At 40.5% G+C, this 16,098-nt stretch overlaps 1 protein-coding gene across 3 annotated transcripts in view; it reads right to left on the minus strand.

The window, feature by feature from the left end:
* UBR1 (ubiquitin protein ligase E3 component n-recognin 1) overlaps nucleotides 1–13,756 on the minus strand; it is a 75,620-nt gene extending 61,864 nt beyond the window's left edge. For 2 of the 3 annotated variants that reach the window (XM_072864294.1, XM_072864293.1), the window contains exons 1-2: nucleotides 13,553–13,756; nucleotides 1,285–1,541 (exon numbers count right to left, since the gene is read on the minus strand). In XM_072864294.1, the coding sequence (XP_072720395.1) occupies nucleotides 1,285–1,541; nucleotides 13,553–13,642 (347 nt within the window). In that variant the 5' untranslated portion in view covers nucleotides 13,643–13,756. The remainder of the gene's footprint in view (nucleotides 1–1,284; nucleotides 1,542–13,552) is intronic. The other variant, XM_072864292.1, reaches the window with a different exon arrangement.
* Between the last annotated feature and the right edge of the window lie 2,342 nt (nucleotides 13,757–16,098).

The following is a 16,098-nucleotide window of genomic DNA, read 5'->3' on the forward strand; positions in this document are numbered from 1 at the left end:
GTGAGTTAGAAGAAAGAAAAATTAAGCCAGAAGTGCCTGCTAGATTTGAATGCCCAATTCAAGACATTTAGATTTTAGTATTTCAGAGCATCTATTATTTTTAGCATTTTAAAATCCTAAAGCAAACTTATATTTAGCTTCAGTTGCAGTAGTAAGAACAGTATTTTGTATAAATACTACCACATTTTTGCAACACAGGAACTCAAAAAAAAAGTAAAAGAGACCACCTCTGAGAAATATAGCTTTGCCTTTTTGCCTGCTATCATACAGGAACTCTGCAGAGGTAGGAACAGAATTATTCCTCTTACAGCAGCACTAAGCTGCCTTGACCGTCCTTTTCCTTTGTACAATCCGATGTCACATTCACTATATACTTTCTAGCAAACATGTAAGGACTTCTTCAAAAACCATTCTCCTTTCATACACAACACTAACTTATTCCTAGAAAAAGCTGAAGAGTATGTGATTGATTAAAGACTTACAGTGTAATTCATAAAGTTTACAGAGAGCTTTCATTTTGATATTTCCTAAATTCTAAGGGCTGGATTTTTTAGCCATAATAATATTCTTCATCTTTAATAATATTCTTCTAGTATTTCTGATGAAATTTTCTAGGCTTTTAAAATAAACTGAAAACTACAATAAACTATGACAATAGCATCATATTAATACTAATAAATTGCCAGCGCAGTTGCAATCTTTACATCCATCACAAAGACCTCTGGCTTTTTAATATTATTATTCATACTATTCATATTAATTAATATATTTGTATTAATATAAGTTAATAAAATAAATTCTATCACATCAATGGGCTGCCATCTTTAATATACTCCAGGATGAGAAAGAAGGTGAAAAAATTAGCGTTGGTCACACAGCTATTGCTTAAGCAAAGGACTGACGATGCTCAGAAATGCTGGATTCTGTTTCAGACTTTGAAAGGGTGAGTACTGTACAGAGCACAGATTTTTATGCCTGTTCTCCCTCAGTTCAGATACAGACCCCATACTCATACCCTATCATCCAATCTTTTTAACCAATGGCTTTCAGTACCTTTAACATCCTTTCTATTTCCCTCCCCATTTCTCTGCCAGAGCCTGCTTTTCACATGCAATTTTCCTCACTCTAAAGTGGTTTGAAATGTGAAGCAAATGCCGCTGTCAGTTAAGCAAAGACCTACCATAACACAAGCAATGACTAGTTAGCTGCACAACTAATTTTGTTAAACCACTTTGCTGCATTATCTCACATGGGAACATTCATATAACATACCTTCATTCTTACCTGCAAGAGTATGTTGTCTCCCCTCCTTTGAACACCTTCCCACAGAGCTGGGAGGTTCTACTCTGTTGTAGTTTCTCCAGGAATATATCTGGGTCTTCCCCAAACAAATAGCATTCCAGGGGATATAATATGGCTGCCTGGACCATTTCTTCTTGTTTCTCCAGCAAGGGATCCATTTCAGCTGAGTAAATATTTGGCACATGTTTTGCCAAGCACTGTAAAAACGTAGCTTGGAAGTTGAATCTTTCATCACACCACTGCAAGAAAAGTACATCCATAGATAAACATGAATTAATAAATAAATATAAAGAAAATAGGATTAAGCCCTTCTACTGTGAATCCAGAATTCTTTTCCACATCAGAAGTCAGTTCTGTGAGCAATAAGACCCAAGACACCATGGTTTCCCAAGAACTTCTCTGATATTTTTCTTTCAGTACCTACCACAGTAACCTCTGTTCCCTTGAAGTCTTCTACTAAAACACTCTGAGGCAAGAGTTGACAAGCGCTATGCTACTGTAGAGCAACCCGTGCACTAATTAATTTTCAACTACATGCTTGCCAACAGGCCAGCCAATACACAAACCTTGATGTCTGTTCAGCTGCCGACAAATGGAAAAAGCAGCAGCGGGTTTCCCTGTCTTAGCTGGGAGATAAGTTTGGGATTCATTCCTTAGCCTGCTGATAGTCACAAAACATACAGCAACTTAACAGTCTTTGAAATTGTTACCCTTCAGTAAAATCTTCTTGAAACTGGTCATAAGGGTTCAATAGTTACTGAGGGAGAAAGAAGCCCAACTGATTATATAAGCCTAATGTCCTTGGGAAACCAGACTGAAATGCAATTTCATATTTATAAGACAATTAATAAAAGTACTTGTGTTTTGACTTGAGGTTCTTAGTTTTCTTAATTTGAGACCCTAATTTTACTTGCAACTACTCTAGTTCTCTGAACAGTTCTCTCCAATTGTTCTATTTCTGTCCTTCAAGTCTGAATATTCTTTCTTTCACATTATTCCCATTACTTAGAAATACCTTTTGGTTTTCCCCATTGCAAATCAGGTAACAATCAAGGCTCCTAAAGGCAACCTCCTTTCATACACAACCTTGATTTATGCCCAAAAATTTATTTTTGCAAGAAAAAAGAAAAATATATATGTAACTCCACAAATAGCTCTAAAGGGAATTTCCTCTAGGCCAGCAAGCAGAGGATGAGCAAAGCAACCACAGAGTTCGGATTGAGAGAAGGCTCAAAGTAGACTATTCAACTTTTTCAAAGGATGAAAATGCACAACATCTTATGTAAAAGGCAAAAAATCCTAATTTCTAACTTAAAATGAAACCTACATCAATGGAATCAATGGATTGCCCCCCAAAACTGACAGAGATAAGGGATTAAATAATAGATCCATAAGGCTACAGCTCCCTAGTTTACTACCTAGATTAGAACAGTTCTCTGAAAAAAGAAATGAATCTAGAACACATGCAGTCCGAATTGCTACAATCCCAGTACTCAAAGCCAGATCTGCAAGCATCACGTAGAAACTGCGTATGTTTTCTGAAAAACTGTATGTCTACCTAATATAGACAAGTACAAAAAACTGTCTACATACAAAATCTAAACAGAAGAAATAGAAATGAGATACCATCTTGAAACAGCCTAAATTAACAATAACATCCATTACTCAAAACTAATCTGTTAAAGGAGTTTTGTTCCACATTGTAGTCACTCTAAACACTTGCTTTATGGCTTTAATAAGACACACTACACTTCTAATATGTTTAGTTTTAGCCTGAGGCTTCTACTGGTATTTTGGCCATCAATCTTCCTTAGCATTACCCTTAGGTAGTCCATTACTTCATTTATCATGGTGATCCATGAACCCAAAGTTATGGAAGAAAATGCATGGCAGACACTGATGGAAAAGAGAAGCCATGGATAATGTGGTCAAGCAGGAGAGCAAATTTGTCCTCAAATCATCCTAGAATATCCTCATTCTATAAGTGCAGGTTGACCAGTCTAATCAGATTTCTTGAACCACAAAGCATTCAACTCATCCTTAAATATCTGAAAATTAAGATTCATCTAAGAAGAAGGGAACCATTTATTTAAATTCCAATTCTAACAAAAATTCTAGATCAAGAACAGATATATTACTTGAACAGTAAGTACCACTATGATCACCATATTGGTCATAAAAATTTTAATATATACATACATGTAATACATATGCATTTTATATACATATACATACATGAACTCAAATATATAGGTAGATATTTATTTTCACATATTCACAGTGATAAGGAACAAAAGAAAAAGGAAACAAATTAGCTAACTGCCTTTTTATTTTAATTAAGTTGTTCAAATTTTTCAGCTACCTAGCAACAATTTTTTTAATAAAATTTATGCTTACCCAGGGCATAAAGACATCAAATTGTAAAAAGCAACTGAAAATTAAATCTAAATTTATCAAATACTTGCATAACAACACTTAAAAAAAAAAAATCACACTTAGCTGGGGGTTCTCAGAAAGATATCAAATTGTAAAATGTAACTGAAAGCTTAATTCCTTGATCACATGTGTCTATTTTTTATATGTCTGATTTAAGATGAGTGGAAGTAAATTATTCCTATCATAATTAAACTCCATAATTCAGTGTTCCTCCTTAAACACGTTTCCTCCTGTAACTTGTTTTTAGTTTTTGTTTTAACCTACCTATACTGCACTACAGCTTTAACAAGTTCCCCTCCCAATTTGGTTACTGTATTTGTTCAAACAGGGAGGTGTGGGATGTGACCTCTCGGCATGCTCTTTCCAAAGCACAAGAGAATCCCAGTCTGTAGCTCTTCTATCTTAATAAGTTGTGTTCCCAAGAGATGGTGCAAGTTTAGCTTCTGCGTTGTTGGAACAGAGCACATCAGAGCTTCAAGAAACACAGGGCTAAGCTTTCCTGAAAATCTGCCAGAAGTGTAGAATGGGTTCTCACACAGTCTAACTCACAAGCATTTCAAGCATTCCTGTGCAAAGATTTTAATTCTATTTAAGTGGTGTCCAGAGAAGGGAGGACAGGAAGTAGGGAACGAGAGGGAAGAAGGGAAGAGAGTGAACTCTCTCAGGCAGGCTGGCTGCCTTCTGGTAAACACACTATATCTTCAAACTATACATAACCCAGGAAATATCCATTATATTCACAAGAGAAACAAGAATACCCTTTTTCTTCTAAAAGCTGCACCAGACTAAATTCAAACCTATCCCATACCCTCTGTGTCTCCTAGGAGAAGTAATTTATTCCTTGCATCAAAATCTGTTTAGTATACTATATTCAACTGTATAAAAGTACATACAAAATTATAAAAAAATACAGAACCTGCCAAATAAAGCACACCCCTACGTTACGACTGACTGTCCAATGCTAGCTTGGTCCCCTTGTGCACACATATTGAAATTCAGGTTTGAATACTTTGATCAACACTTTGAGTAGTCCCACCTTCCTTCTGCTCACTCAGTCCTTTACCTGAGCACATACCTGTCAAATGCTCAGTTGCTACATATATAAAAACCATGTAAGTGAATAAATTTTTAGTTTTTCTTTATTGACCATATACTAACCGGTGAAGAGGAAATAAAATACTGTATCATCATCAATTAAGTTCTAACCATCCTATGCATAGGATGAGCTGGGCAGTCTAGAAAAGCCTAAGATCTGTGCAAGAGAGCTGCAAGCAGAGATGGGGCTTGCACTGCAGCTTTCTGCCCAGCACTGGCACAGGCTGCCCTGAGAGGTTGTGGAGTTGCCATCCTTGGACATATCCAAAAGCCAACTGGATGTTGCACTGGGCAACCTGTTCTAGGTGACCCTGCTTGAGCAGGGAGTTTGGACAGGATGACCTCCAAAGGTCCCTTCCAGCTTCAGCCATTCTGTGATTCAAATGCCTTCACCAGGAGAAATCTTATTTCTTTCTCAATCTCTATTAAATCTTCCAATTTCTGCTACAAGTAAGCCCTACAGAAAGTCATTTTCCAAATTTGATTCCACTCAAGAATAAATTTGAAATAGTGTACTGAAAGAGGCAGAGGTCATAAGATAATGCAATTAAGATAAAAACATTATCATGTAACTAAAATACTACTATCTGTCGGCTCTCCACAGCCCCCCGGCACTCTACTCACTGGAGCCCATAGACTGTAACCAACAGAGAAAAGCCCAGGAGGAAGCAGGCCTGAATACACTCCACCCAACTGACACTATTCCACTGGAAAATATTTTTGGGCTGTAAACTGAAATTACTGAATTTAGAAAAAAAAAATCACCTCCACATACATTTGGAGTAAATTAAGGCTTCACCTCAAATTTGAATTCTGAAATTTCCCAGCTTTTAAATATCTGTATTAGCAACCTTAGTAAAGTTCTTTTGATGGGTTTTTTGGTCATTGTCTCATTTTTATTAAAAGTTAGCTGAAAATACAGCCACGCCATCACATGGACCATATGGACATACGCATGACCCAGAAATAAAACCACCACAAACAATGACCAGAAGGAGCAAAGGGAGTAGTCACGGCAGCAGCACACCACCACCTTTCCTGTGGAGGGAGCAACACCCACACCATGTCGGTGGGCATTCCCAGGTATTGCAAACAGCAGGCAAAGGTGACATTCGGGAGGGAACCTGACACTAGTGAAGAGCGTGCGTCAAAGACACGCATTGTATCCTATCTCTTCCTTTATACTTCATATCTCTAACCTTCTCCAGCCCCGTATCTTCTCCTCCTTCAATCACACATTCCTGTCACATTCTCCTTTTTTAAGATGACAATAATTCTCAACCTGCATGAAAAAGGGAGACGAAGTGAACCAGGAGGAGTTGCAAAGCTATGTTTCTCAAGCAGTTTTGTCAAAAGAGCAGAGACAGCAACCATTTTGTCCAAGACATTTGATTTGTTCTGTATAACAAAAGCAGTAATCTTTTGTGGCTCTTCAGAAGAATATGACTACAGAAGCAGTACCTCACAATACCACTTGAGAAAGAATCATTAGGAGATAATCTCTTATCTTGCATGGAAACATGTCCTCCCCTGTGGGATCAGACTACTAGTATTTCTTCCCATGTGTAAGCACACAGAGATCTTCCCAGAAGTTAATTCCAACCAAACACGCAGGTTTCTCCTACATCTAAAAGGACAGTTTGTAGGCTTTTTCCAAACCCTTTAAATAAGCATCACGTCAGAAAAGGTGAGAGGATGAAGAATTATATTTGCCTACAAATCCTGCTATAAAAAGAGCAAAATATGTCATTGATATACCCAATATATACATATCCAATTTTGTTATTCATAAATGCATTCATTTGTGAATACTGCAAATAATAATAGGAATGAGAACTAAATAAGTATATAAGGAAAAAGAGAAAAAAGTTAAACTCAATTTACTTTTCACCTATAGATCAAGCATCAAATGAGTTCTCACCATTATGAAAGAATTTCTTTATCATTGCAACAGGTTTATTACATACATTAATTCAGTAGCCATTACTTCCATGACAGTTTGATTTACATTCTAAGCACAGTTCCATTTGAATTCTAAGTTTTTTCAAACTAACAATTTGCATTATGCAATACTATAAAAAGCAGCTCTACTTTAACTGCACTGATTGACACATTGATCTTTTAGTGCAAAAGTGACTGCATAAATTTCAAGACTATATTTTTTGATATATACATTAATGTAATCAGTGAAAAGAAGGAATATTAATATTTATAAACATTAAATAACAAATTATGAAGGAACAGACACTGGCAGTAGCACGAACTAAAACCTGTACCTGGTCCAATATTCCAGTTTAAAGGAGTAGTAAAAAAGCTTAGTTTGTGCATGACATAAATCTGTCAAGCATGAGATGGCAATACCAGCTGCCTGTCAAAACAGCTGGCAGAAGCAGGATTTTAAAGGTAAATATATAAAGTGCTGGGGACATACTGATTTCAAGCAGGTGCCATTCAACATAAATACCAAATGCAAAAGGCTGCTTTACTTTAATGCACAGAACAGTTGTTACTAGTTAAACAGATTAGCAGGACAACATATCCCAGAAAACTTTTATTCTGATATTATCTATCCAGTTGAGCAACCATAAAAGACATTTTAAAAGAATAAACATGCAGCAGTTCTTTGATAAGTATGCACAATACTTAAAAATTCTTTAGAAAGTAAATTTCAAAAGATTCTTGAACTAACATTTTCATATAAGGTTCTGCTTTTAAATGTTTAGTACAGTTTTTCCTTCTGCTTATTTTGTTTTTTTTCTAATGCACTGAAAATAAGATCCAACTGCAGTACAGAACACCTAGGCATTATTTTTAGTAGAAATAACAAGGAGACAAGACAATCTATTTCAACCTCAAAGATATATATTCCCCAAAGAAGAGGCTTCCAAAATAAGCACTAGAAATTAGTTAGCATATTTGTTCTTCCCTGCCTTAAACAAACTGAATTTTTTTTAGGAGCATAAATTCTATTAGCTCAGAAGGACACAGTTCATGGAGTTAAAATGGAAGCTTACTCTAGTTTTTTGTCACATAAGCACTATGTAGCTGTTCATTATGTGTTTCACATTCTCCAACAAAGTATAGCCAATGTTTTAGTAGAGAATCTAAGCTTAAAAAAATGACTGTTTAGAACTCAATTATGAAATATCTGTTTTCTGGCACGTCAGTCACATGGCTCCTCTACATAACACAGCTGGGAACCAGCCATGTACCAAACTTTGGTCTGCTCTGGATATCAGTAATTACACCAAAAGAAGCAAGTTTGGTTTCACAAGTTACTTTCTATTGGCACAACATGGGTAACATTCAAGACTAACACTGTCCTAACAAAACATCAACTCTGACCTGAAGACATAAAAGAACTGTTTGATCTCTACATTCATTTAAATTTTGGCCCCTAAGCCAAAGCAGGGTGCCAATTAATGTTAAAAGATGCTTTAATGATGCAGGTGTTTGCCCACTGGGAATGAGACTCATAACAACAGCGCAATCTACTAAAGCTTTGTCTACAGTAGAATCTACCTTGATTCCAGTAGACTCCAACAACTACCAGTTTAGCTGAACCAGAGAAAACCAGTGACAACTAGAGAAGCAAAAGTAACCACCAGCGCGATCGGTTACTGTTTCAGCTGCTGGACAGCTAAAACTAATGTCATCTTCAGGGTAAACAAAGCACAGACCCAGGCTGTTCAACCTCTGTGAAACTGCAGGTCAGGTGTCAGTTTTAAATCACACTTATCCCCAAAATCACAAGAGTGCAGCTTCAGTTCACAGGGGTAAGCACTTGAATACAAACAGGTGCCCAAGGAGACATCTGAAGTGAAATCATGGCCTGTAGTTCTCTCTGCCATGCTGTAGATCTCTCCATCGTACTGCCTACCAACTGGACACTCTAGCCTAAATAGGCTACAAAATTAGCAGGATACTACTAAGTAAGTTCAACAGGCAAAACAAAGTAGCCAGAAATTCTGGAAGTAATTCCCAAGTGTTTGAGGCATGCAATCTAAACACCTTTCATGTTCCAAATTTTTTGGTCATACCTGCTTTAGGTAGATAGCAATGTACAATTAACATGTCAACACTAGGGGAAACAGGAATTCAGTATCATATATTAAAGCAAAGCAACGTGCAAAATACATATTGGGGGGGGAGGTTATTCTCCCTAGAAAAACAGCAAAATCATAATCTTTGCAGAGTTATTTGTAGTATTCTCTGAGACTTTAAAAATCAAACTTTTTCTTTAAGTTCTGACTATTCATTTGACAGATCCTTTTTGTTTCTAGAGAAACAAAGGAAAGACTTTGATTCTTTCCTTGTTTGATCCTTGACATCCATGCCGTGGTCTCCTACCCTCGAAGGAACAGAATATCTATCAAATTTCTTAGCACCAGACTGCACTTCAAAAATTGCAACTACAGTGGATATTTATAAATAATTAATTCATTAATTTGGTATAGTTATGTTTGGCGGGGGGGGGGAACAGACCACAGAACAAACCTCTAGGTATTTGTATCAATTCCTGTGTACTCAAACTTGTCTTACAACCACTCAATTTTCCAATTATCATGAATTTTAAAATCCATTGTATACATAGTCTAATTCTGCAGTGAATTAATGTGTAATAAAATTCAGGTAAATCTATCTGCATTTAGCACTCACTCAGCACCTCCCAAATGCCTTCCCTTATACACCACAACCAACCTGTTTATCCCTAGCTTCTCTACTGCTCTGGGATCTAGAAGCCACTTGAACAGTTGCATGCTATCAGGAACATCCACTTGCAGCTACATTCTCCTGGAGCCACATAACTCTCGCAGCGCTGTAACAGTATTACAGCAGAATTACAGCAACCATAATTTATGCACTTTATGTGGACTTGAGCAAAGATGACAGATACCTTCACAATCGCAGTTCACTCCTGCACTAACAAAAGCCACAAAAATTACCAAGAAGTGTGAGTAAACATGAAAGCAGACAAGGAAGGAAAAACCACAGCATTGCTCAATGCCATAACAAAATGAAAGCACTTCAATACAGTGCTAAATATATAAGGACGCAAGGAGGACCTTGGGAATGCTGCAGTTACCTTGAAGTTGCAACTTCATGCAGTTACCTTGAAGTTGCAACTTCATGCAGTCCACTTCTTGGACACTGATACAAGTGTACAGTATAAATGTTCTGCTAATACACTGCACTGTTCTAAAAACAGTGGCTTTGACGATATGCAATTCAGGGCCTATTTACACAAAAGGATATGCTGGTTTACCTAAAGATGAAATTTCAAACTAATTTAGCTTAATATAAACTGACGTAAAATTATACGGACATGTCATCTGGTCTAAGCAGGTTAATTCAGTTTAGGAGAGGTTAGATTTAAAACTGGAAGAAGTCACTGCAACTCCAAAATAAGATGCCTGACTGAGATTTCATTAATCTCAAGAAATAACCTGCATATGAATATCCCCTCCATATTACTACTTGATTACAACACAGCTACAGAAGCAAGGCTCCTCATATGCATTTTCTCAACTATATAACAGCATTGAATGACACAAAACAAGATCTGAAATACTTTAGAATGCACAAGCACCTGTATGATGTTTTGCTGTCTGAGATTAAAATTCAAAATAAAAATCCTGCCTTTAAAGGAAATACCCTAATAATAAAGCTTTTCTCTTCTTGTATACCACAACCCCACTTACATTATACTTTTGTATAGGAGTATTGACTGATGACAAAAGATGGGACTTGTGAAAAAAATTCCTTTTCTTCACAAATATTACTGAGAAGGTACACATACGTCAAAATTTGAAGATTTAGTATAAATTAAAATCTTCGAAATACTTTTCTATCCAAACCCTGCTTGTATATTCCAGATAGCAGCCACCAAAGCAGACAGGAGTCAAACTGGAATTTGTTTAGAATACAGATGGACAAACAACCAAAGGGCTGGATCCAGCCTGCAAAGCAGGCTTTTATTAGGCCACCAGCAATGCCTGCTAGCCAACTACTAAACAAGCCAAGTCCAGCCCATCAGTCAGCCAAGCAAACTGCGGATGCTGTTGGGAAAGAAAAAAAAAAAGTACATTTAAGTTTGGTAGACAGGGTTTACTGCTAGGTCAGTGCCAGTGCAGCCCAAATTCAGTTCGTTCTCTTTCAGGGCAGCTCAGCTCAGGAAGCAATACAGCCACTACAGAGAAGTAGAGGGCAGAGAAGGGACCTGACTTCAACTAATGCAGGGAAATGCCAACTCAGGTATTTCCAACTACAGTCATCCAACCCGAAGAGTTGGAGTTAAGTGCACAGAAGAAACCACCACATTGGGCTGGGTGCAGAAGCGTTTATTACCTGAGTCATCACTACCCATTCCAGAATCAGGCTGGCTCCTGCAGAATCATTCAGGTACTCCTCCATCACGCACTCAGTGCTCTGGGAAGGTTTACTAGTCATGCAGCCAGATGTGGTGCTGCACTGCAACAAACAGCACCCAAAGCCAGAGATGAAAAAGGAGAGCAAGAATCAGCCTGACTGGGCTGATGCTGAGACAGATTTGACAAGTTCAGTAAGGCTGAAGCTCACTCCATTCAGCCACTTATTTCTGCTCCACACTCCCTCAACTTCCCGATTCTAGCACTACAGTGAAAGAATGTTCAGAACAGCTGCACACAGTGAAAACTCAAGTCAGTCAGGATACGTTAGTTCCACCTAACTAGTACCATCTTTAGCAGAGCAGTAAATTTGGTGTACTTCCAGATTACAGCTGTCTCTGGCATCAGTATAGCCAGGTTTGCAATCTAACTTCATGAACGCTGTTAGACCCAACTTAAGTCCATATCCCTAGCTGCCCTTCTCCCTTAATATAATATCCTCACCCCATACTCCCTGTCAAAATTCCTGCAGTTTGGTTGGATATATGGCAGACAACACAGCCTGGGTAGCCACCCACCACTCTTGGAATAACAGTAATTCTGGCACAGAGACTCTCAATTGGCTGAAACCACATAAAAATTAAGACAACTTAGTGGACAAGCATTGACTTTGAGCAGCTGAGGATCTCTTCAACATCCTTCTCCATGTTTTAACAATACTAGTATTATGTTTTACACATTGTCTGGGCTAACTCAGCCTCTTATGTCCCTGAATAATGAAAGGTTGATTGTATTGCTTTTCTGTTGACTGCAACTATCACCTTCAGTACCTCTCTGACTTTATCTATACACAGCTCTCAAGCTTAAGAAGTTGCCTGGCTCAGGTTGCATTTTTTGACACTATAATGCAATCAAATTACATTTTTACTAGTTTAAAATCAAATTGTTTCCAATATGGAAAAAAAATCCACATATAGGCCTGTTAAGGCCACAGAAATATACTTCACTTTAGAAATGGCTCTGTAGTCACAGACTGCATCCTTATGATTTGCAGATACCCTTACAATTCTGAGAGGAAACGTACAACAAATAATGGCTGCTGGCTTAGCGCTGCACCTGCAAGAGAAGTTCCATGAGTAAACATCTCCCTGTTTATATCTTCCTAATTTTATTAATGGTGTGCAGCATAATGTAAAAAGTAGTTATTTTACAGGCTTGACAGTGCCCGACTTTTAAACATCCACAGTCCAGAGTTTCAAAACCATACTATGTATTCAGGTTGTTACAGGAAAATGTAACAAAATGTAAGTTTTCTGATACACATTCAGACTCCCTTTCTTAAAATGACAGCCTTTGGGTTTTAAACTCCTCCAGCAAAAGTGTTTGCAACATAGTAATCACTTCACAAGGTCGTGAAGGAAAGCACAGAAGGCCCTTACCTACTACCACTAAACAGATTCAACACCAAGTTGTGTTCAGTAAGGGAATATTAAATCCATAGGTGATTAAAGTAATGCACAGAAAAAAAAGAGAGGATCATTCTGTTCAGCAAATAAGCAACTGTCTCCATCTACATTCTTTCTAAACTTCACTATCTGTTGCTTCATTCACACTCTGCAGAATAATGTTACTCAGCCTTTGTTCTACAGGAAAGTCACCTTTAATTAAAAAAGGTAAAGTCAGAAAAAAGATAAAAGATGCACATATATGCTACAATATTTTAAGGACGCAGGACAGTCTTTGAAGCTTTCTAAAGTTTGATCTCGTTTAATTCCGTAGAGGTCAAATGAAGACACAGCACAGGGGGTGGTAGATGCTGCAGGGAGCTGGCGACAAACCGCTTCCCTCTGGGCCGCCTGACAGAGGCTCGCCGGGCCCAGGGCAGGGCTGACTCTCCGGGAGAGAGGCGGCCGCCGCCAGGGCCGCAGCCAGCCCAGGCCGCCGGGACCGGGGCTGTGCCAGGCACCGGCGGGGTGTGCGCCTCCGCCCCGCCAGCGGCGCAGGCCGGCAGCGGGCCGCCCGCTCTCCTCCCGGCGCGCCCCGTGCTCCAGCCCCACAGCCCGCGGCAGTTGCGCGGTCGCGCCTCGGCAGGTGCCGCCACCACCCGCCGGCGACAGCGGGCGCACAATGGCGCGTCCCGCCGCTCCACGGCGCCGCACGGCAGCCCCGCCACGGAGGACGCAGCCCCCGCGGCGCCACCCCTCGGGCGGGGGACGCCGGCTCCCTCCGCGGCCGGCAGCGGGTCGCCCCGCGGCCGGGAAAGCCCGACCGAGCGGCAGGGTCGCAGCGCTGGCAGGGCACAGGCTGCCCCGAACGGGGGCAGGGGGAACCGCGCCGGGCTGCAGCCTCACCATGGCTCGCTCCTGGGGCTGCACGGGGGCCCAGCCGCCCGCTGCTCCCGCCGCTCCCGCTCCGGGCCCTCCGTCGGCTCCGTCCGCCATTTTGAGAGCGAGGGACGCGGCCGGCGCCGCCGTCACCGCCCGGAAGAGGCCGCCGCCGTCACCCGGCCGCTGCGCCGCGTCGCGTTCACAGCCCGCCCCGCGCGGCGGCCTGGGCTGCACCGCGCAGGCGTCGCCCGCCCTGCGCGCATGCGCCTTAGCGCTGAGTTGTTGCGGGCTGGGGGGCGAGGTCGGCGAAGCAGGTGCCCGTGCGCCCTATTCTGAGGGCGGCGGAGCAGAGGAGGCTGATGGCTGGGGGGGGGGGAGATGTCCGGCAGCTGAAGGCCGGGAGGCGCGGTGAGGCGAAGCGAACGCGGTCGCCTTGGCTCGGCCAAGCCCGCTCAGGAGCTCTGTGAGGGGCTGGGGAGGCCCGGACCCGTCCGGCAGCGCCTCCTGCCTCCCGCGGGAGGCCGAAGCAAAGCGGTTCCCCAGGATCTCTCAGGACGGTCGGCAAGCGAAACTTGCGTTGATCCTGCCTGCAGATTACATGGATGAAATTTCTCTGCGGGCACTTAAACTGCACAGTGTGGGTGTTCACTTAGGGCGCTGCCTTAGCAGCAAGATAATAGCTTAAGTAATTTTCATATACACTGATGCAGATTCATACTACTTCAGCAGACATGGCATATGTCTCCCATTTGGGCTAAGGAAAGGCAAAATTTTATGAACTTCATACAAACATACGAGGCAGCAGTAGCTTTAGGCACATGCTTGTCTCCAAGGTCAAAATTTTTCCTCCACACCTCCTTGCTACAGCATATTATAACTGTTCAGCATACTCTGCGTTCGCCACTGGCAGAAGATTAGGGCATTTAGGAACTTGGCTGATCTGTGTCAGACCTGGCTTAAGTGCTGCTGGAAGTTTTCCAGATTGTTGCAAACCACTCCAGTTGTGCAATTCCCTGTGTTGGTACCTTTCTAGGGCTGGGGAAATAGGCAAATAGCCATAGCTTTGGACTTTGCAGGCATACATACTAACCACCTATCGAATGTCTAATCTCTGTTTGGAAGAAGACTGCCTCCTTCCATTGTAATCTTACTGCTTCAAGCCTCCAAGCAACTCTTCCATGTTCCTCAGTTGTCAGTATGGACAGGATAAAGTTTGCAGATGACCTTTTCAGGTATATTCAATAGATTTTTCTCCCTGTACCTGGCCACAGGTACTCTCGAAGTTCTTCTCTTATGTGTTCAGAACACCTGACTGTAGCTCTTCTGTAGTAACTACCACTCATCTTCATTTTAAGAAGTCACTGCAGACTTATTTACCTTATTGAAATCTGTCACTTAAAATTACCATGTAGATATTGTCACTGAGACAGGTTTAGGCATGAGACGTAAAAAAAGACAAAGTGAATTTTGCCATTGAGCCACTTAACAATCAATTGAAAGCTTCATCTCATTTTGTCTGTACGTGTTGCAGATCTGTACCCAATCCTTTTCAATAGCATGGCTGACCACTAACCAGCAGTGTTGTTTCCACAACAGCCACGTTTAGACTGCTATTACTGAAGTCCTCCTCATGTTTTAGCATCAACAGTAGCAACTGTATAATCCAGCTTCCGATGTAGTCAAGCAAGAGAAGCAAGGCTGTGATTCCAAGACAGCAATAAAGGTGTTCAAGCAGCAGCGGGCTGCCTCCAGTCCCCTCTGCTGTGAGACAAGCGTCTTGCGTGGCCATGTCTTTTAGCTGAGCTGTCGGCATGGTTTCGCTTTACTGTGGGACTTTTAGAAGAAGTTACGCTAATGTAAACCAGCTGCTTTAGTTGAACGAGAGTAGAGACTTATTAAACAAAATAATACAAAAAAGAAATATTTGGAATCCACATATGCTGGGAGACAGCAAAATAAGTGGCAGCGAACCTCTGAAAAAACAAGTTGGCACCACTACCCAGGCAGAAATGGCACAAAACACCAAGGTCTCCATGGATACTAAAGTAATAGAGGAAATAAGAAGAATGAAACAGAAATTCAGATAAATTTTAATAGAGACAAAATGCTTAAGCTTGGCGGTCCTGCTAGAGCTAAAATAAAATGGTAGAGCTGCAGGAAGAAATTAAGCAAACCCTTTCAAGATTACTCCCCAAGATCACCGGAATTACTGATTGTTAACTGGTGACTTAAAAGCAGTTGTTTGGGGTGTTCTTTGGGGGGAAGTAGGAAGCAGACAAGCAAGATGGAAGGCAGCTGAAAAAAACAAAGCAAACATACACTGTCCCACAAAAGAGCAGCTAAATTATCAAGAACATCTGAAAAAGGGTGTAGTATCTTAATAAAGTGTAACTGATCTGAAAAGTGTTTTTCTTGATCAATGCTAAAAATTAAATCTTTGTCCTATGACAAATTACATGATAAAAGATAATGAAAATTAAGCAATATTGAATTAGAAACTTCTATCTGAAAAGTTGTTTGAGAATACTACACTAAATAGCAAAGGAAACAGTGATGTAAAGTGACAAGCC

The sequence above is a fragment of the Ciconia boyciana genome, chromosome 6 (assembly GCF_034638445.1).
Source record: "Ciconia boyciana chromosome 6, ASM3463844v1, whole genome shotgun sequence".
In the NCBI taxonomy this organism is placed as follows: Eukaryota; Metazoa; Chordata; class Aves; order Ciconiiformes; family Ciconiidae; genus Ciconia; species Ciconia boyciana.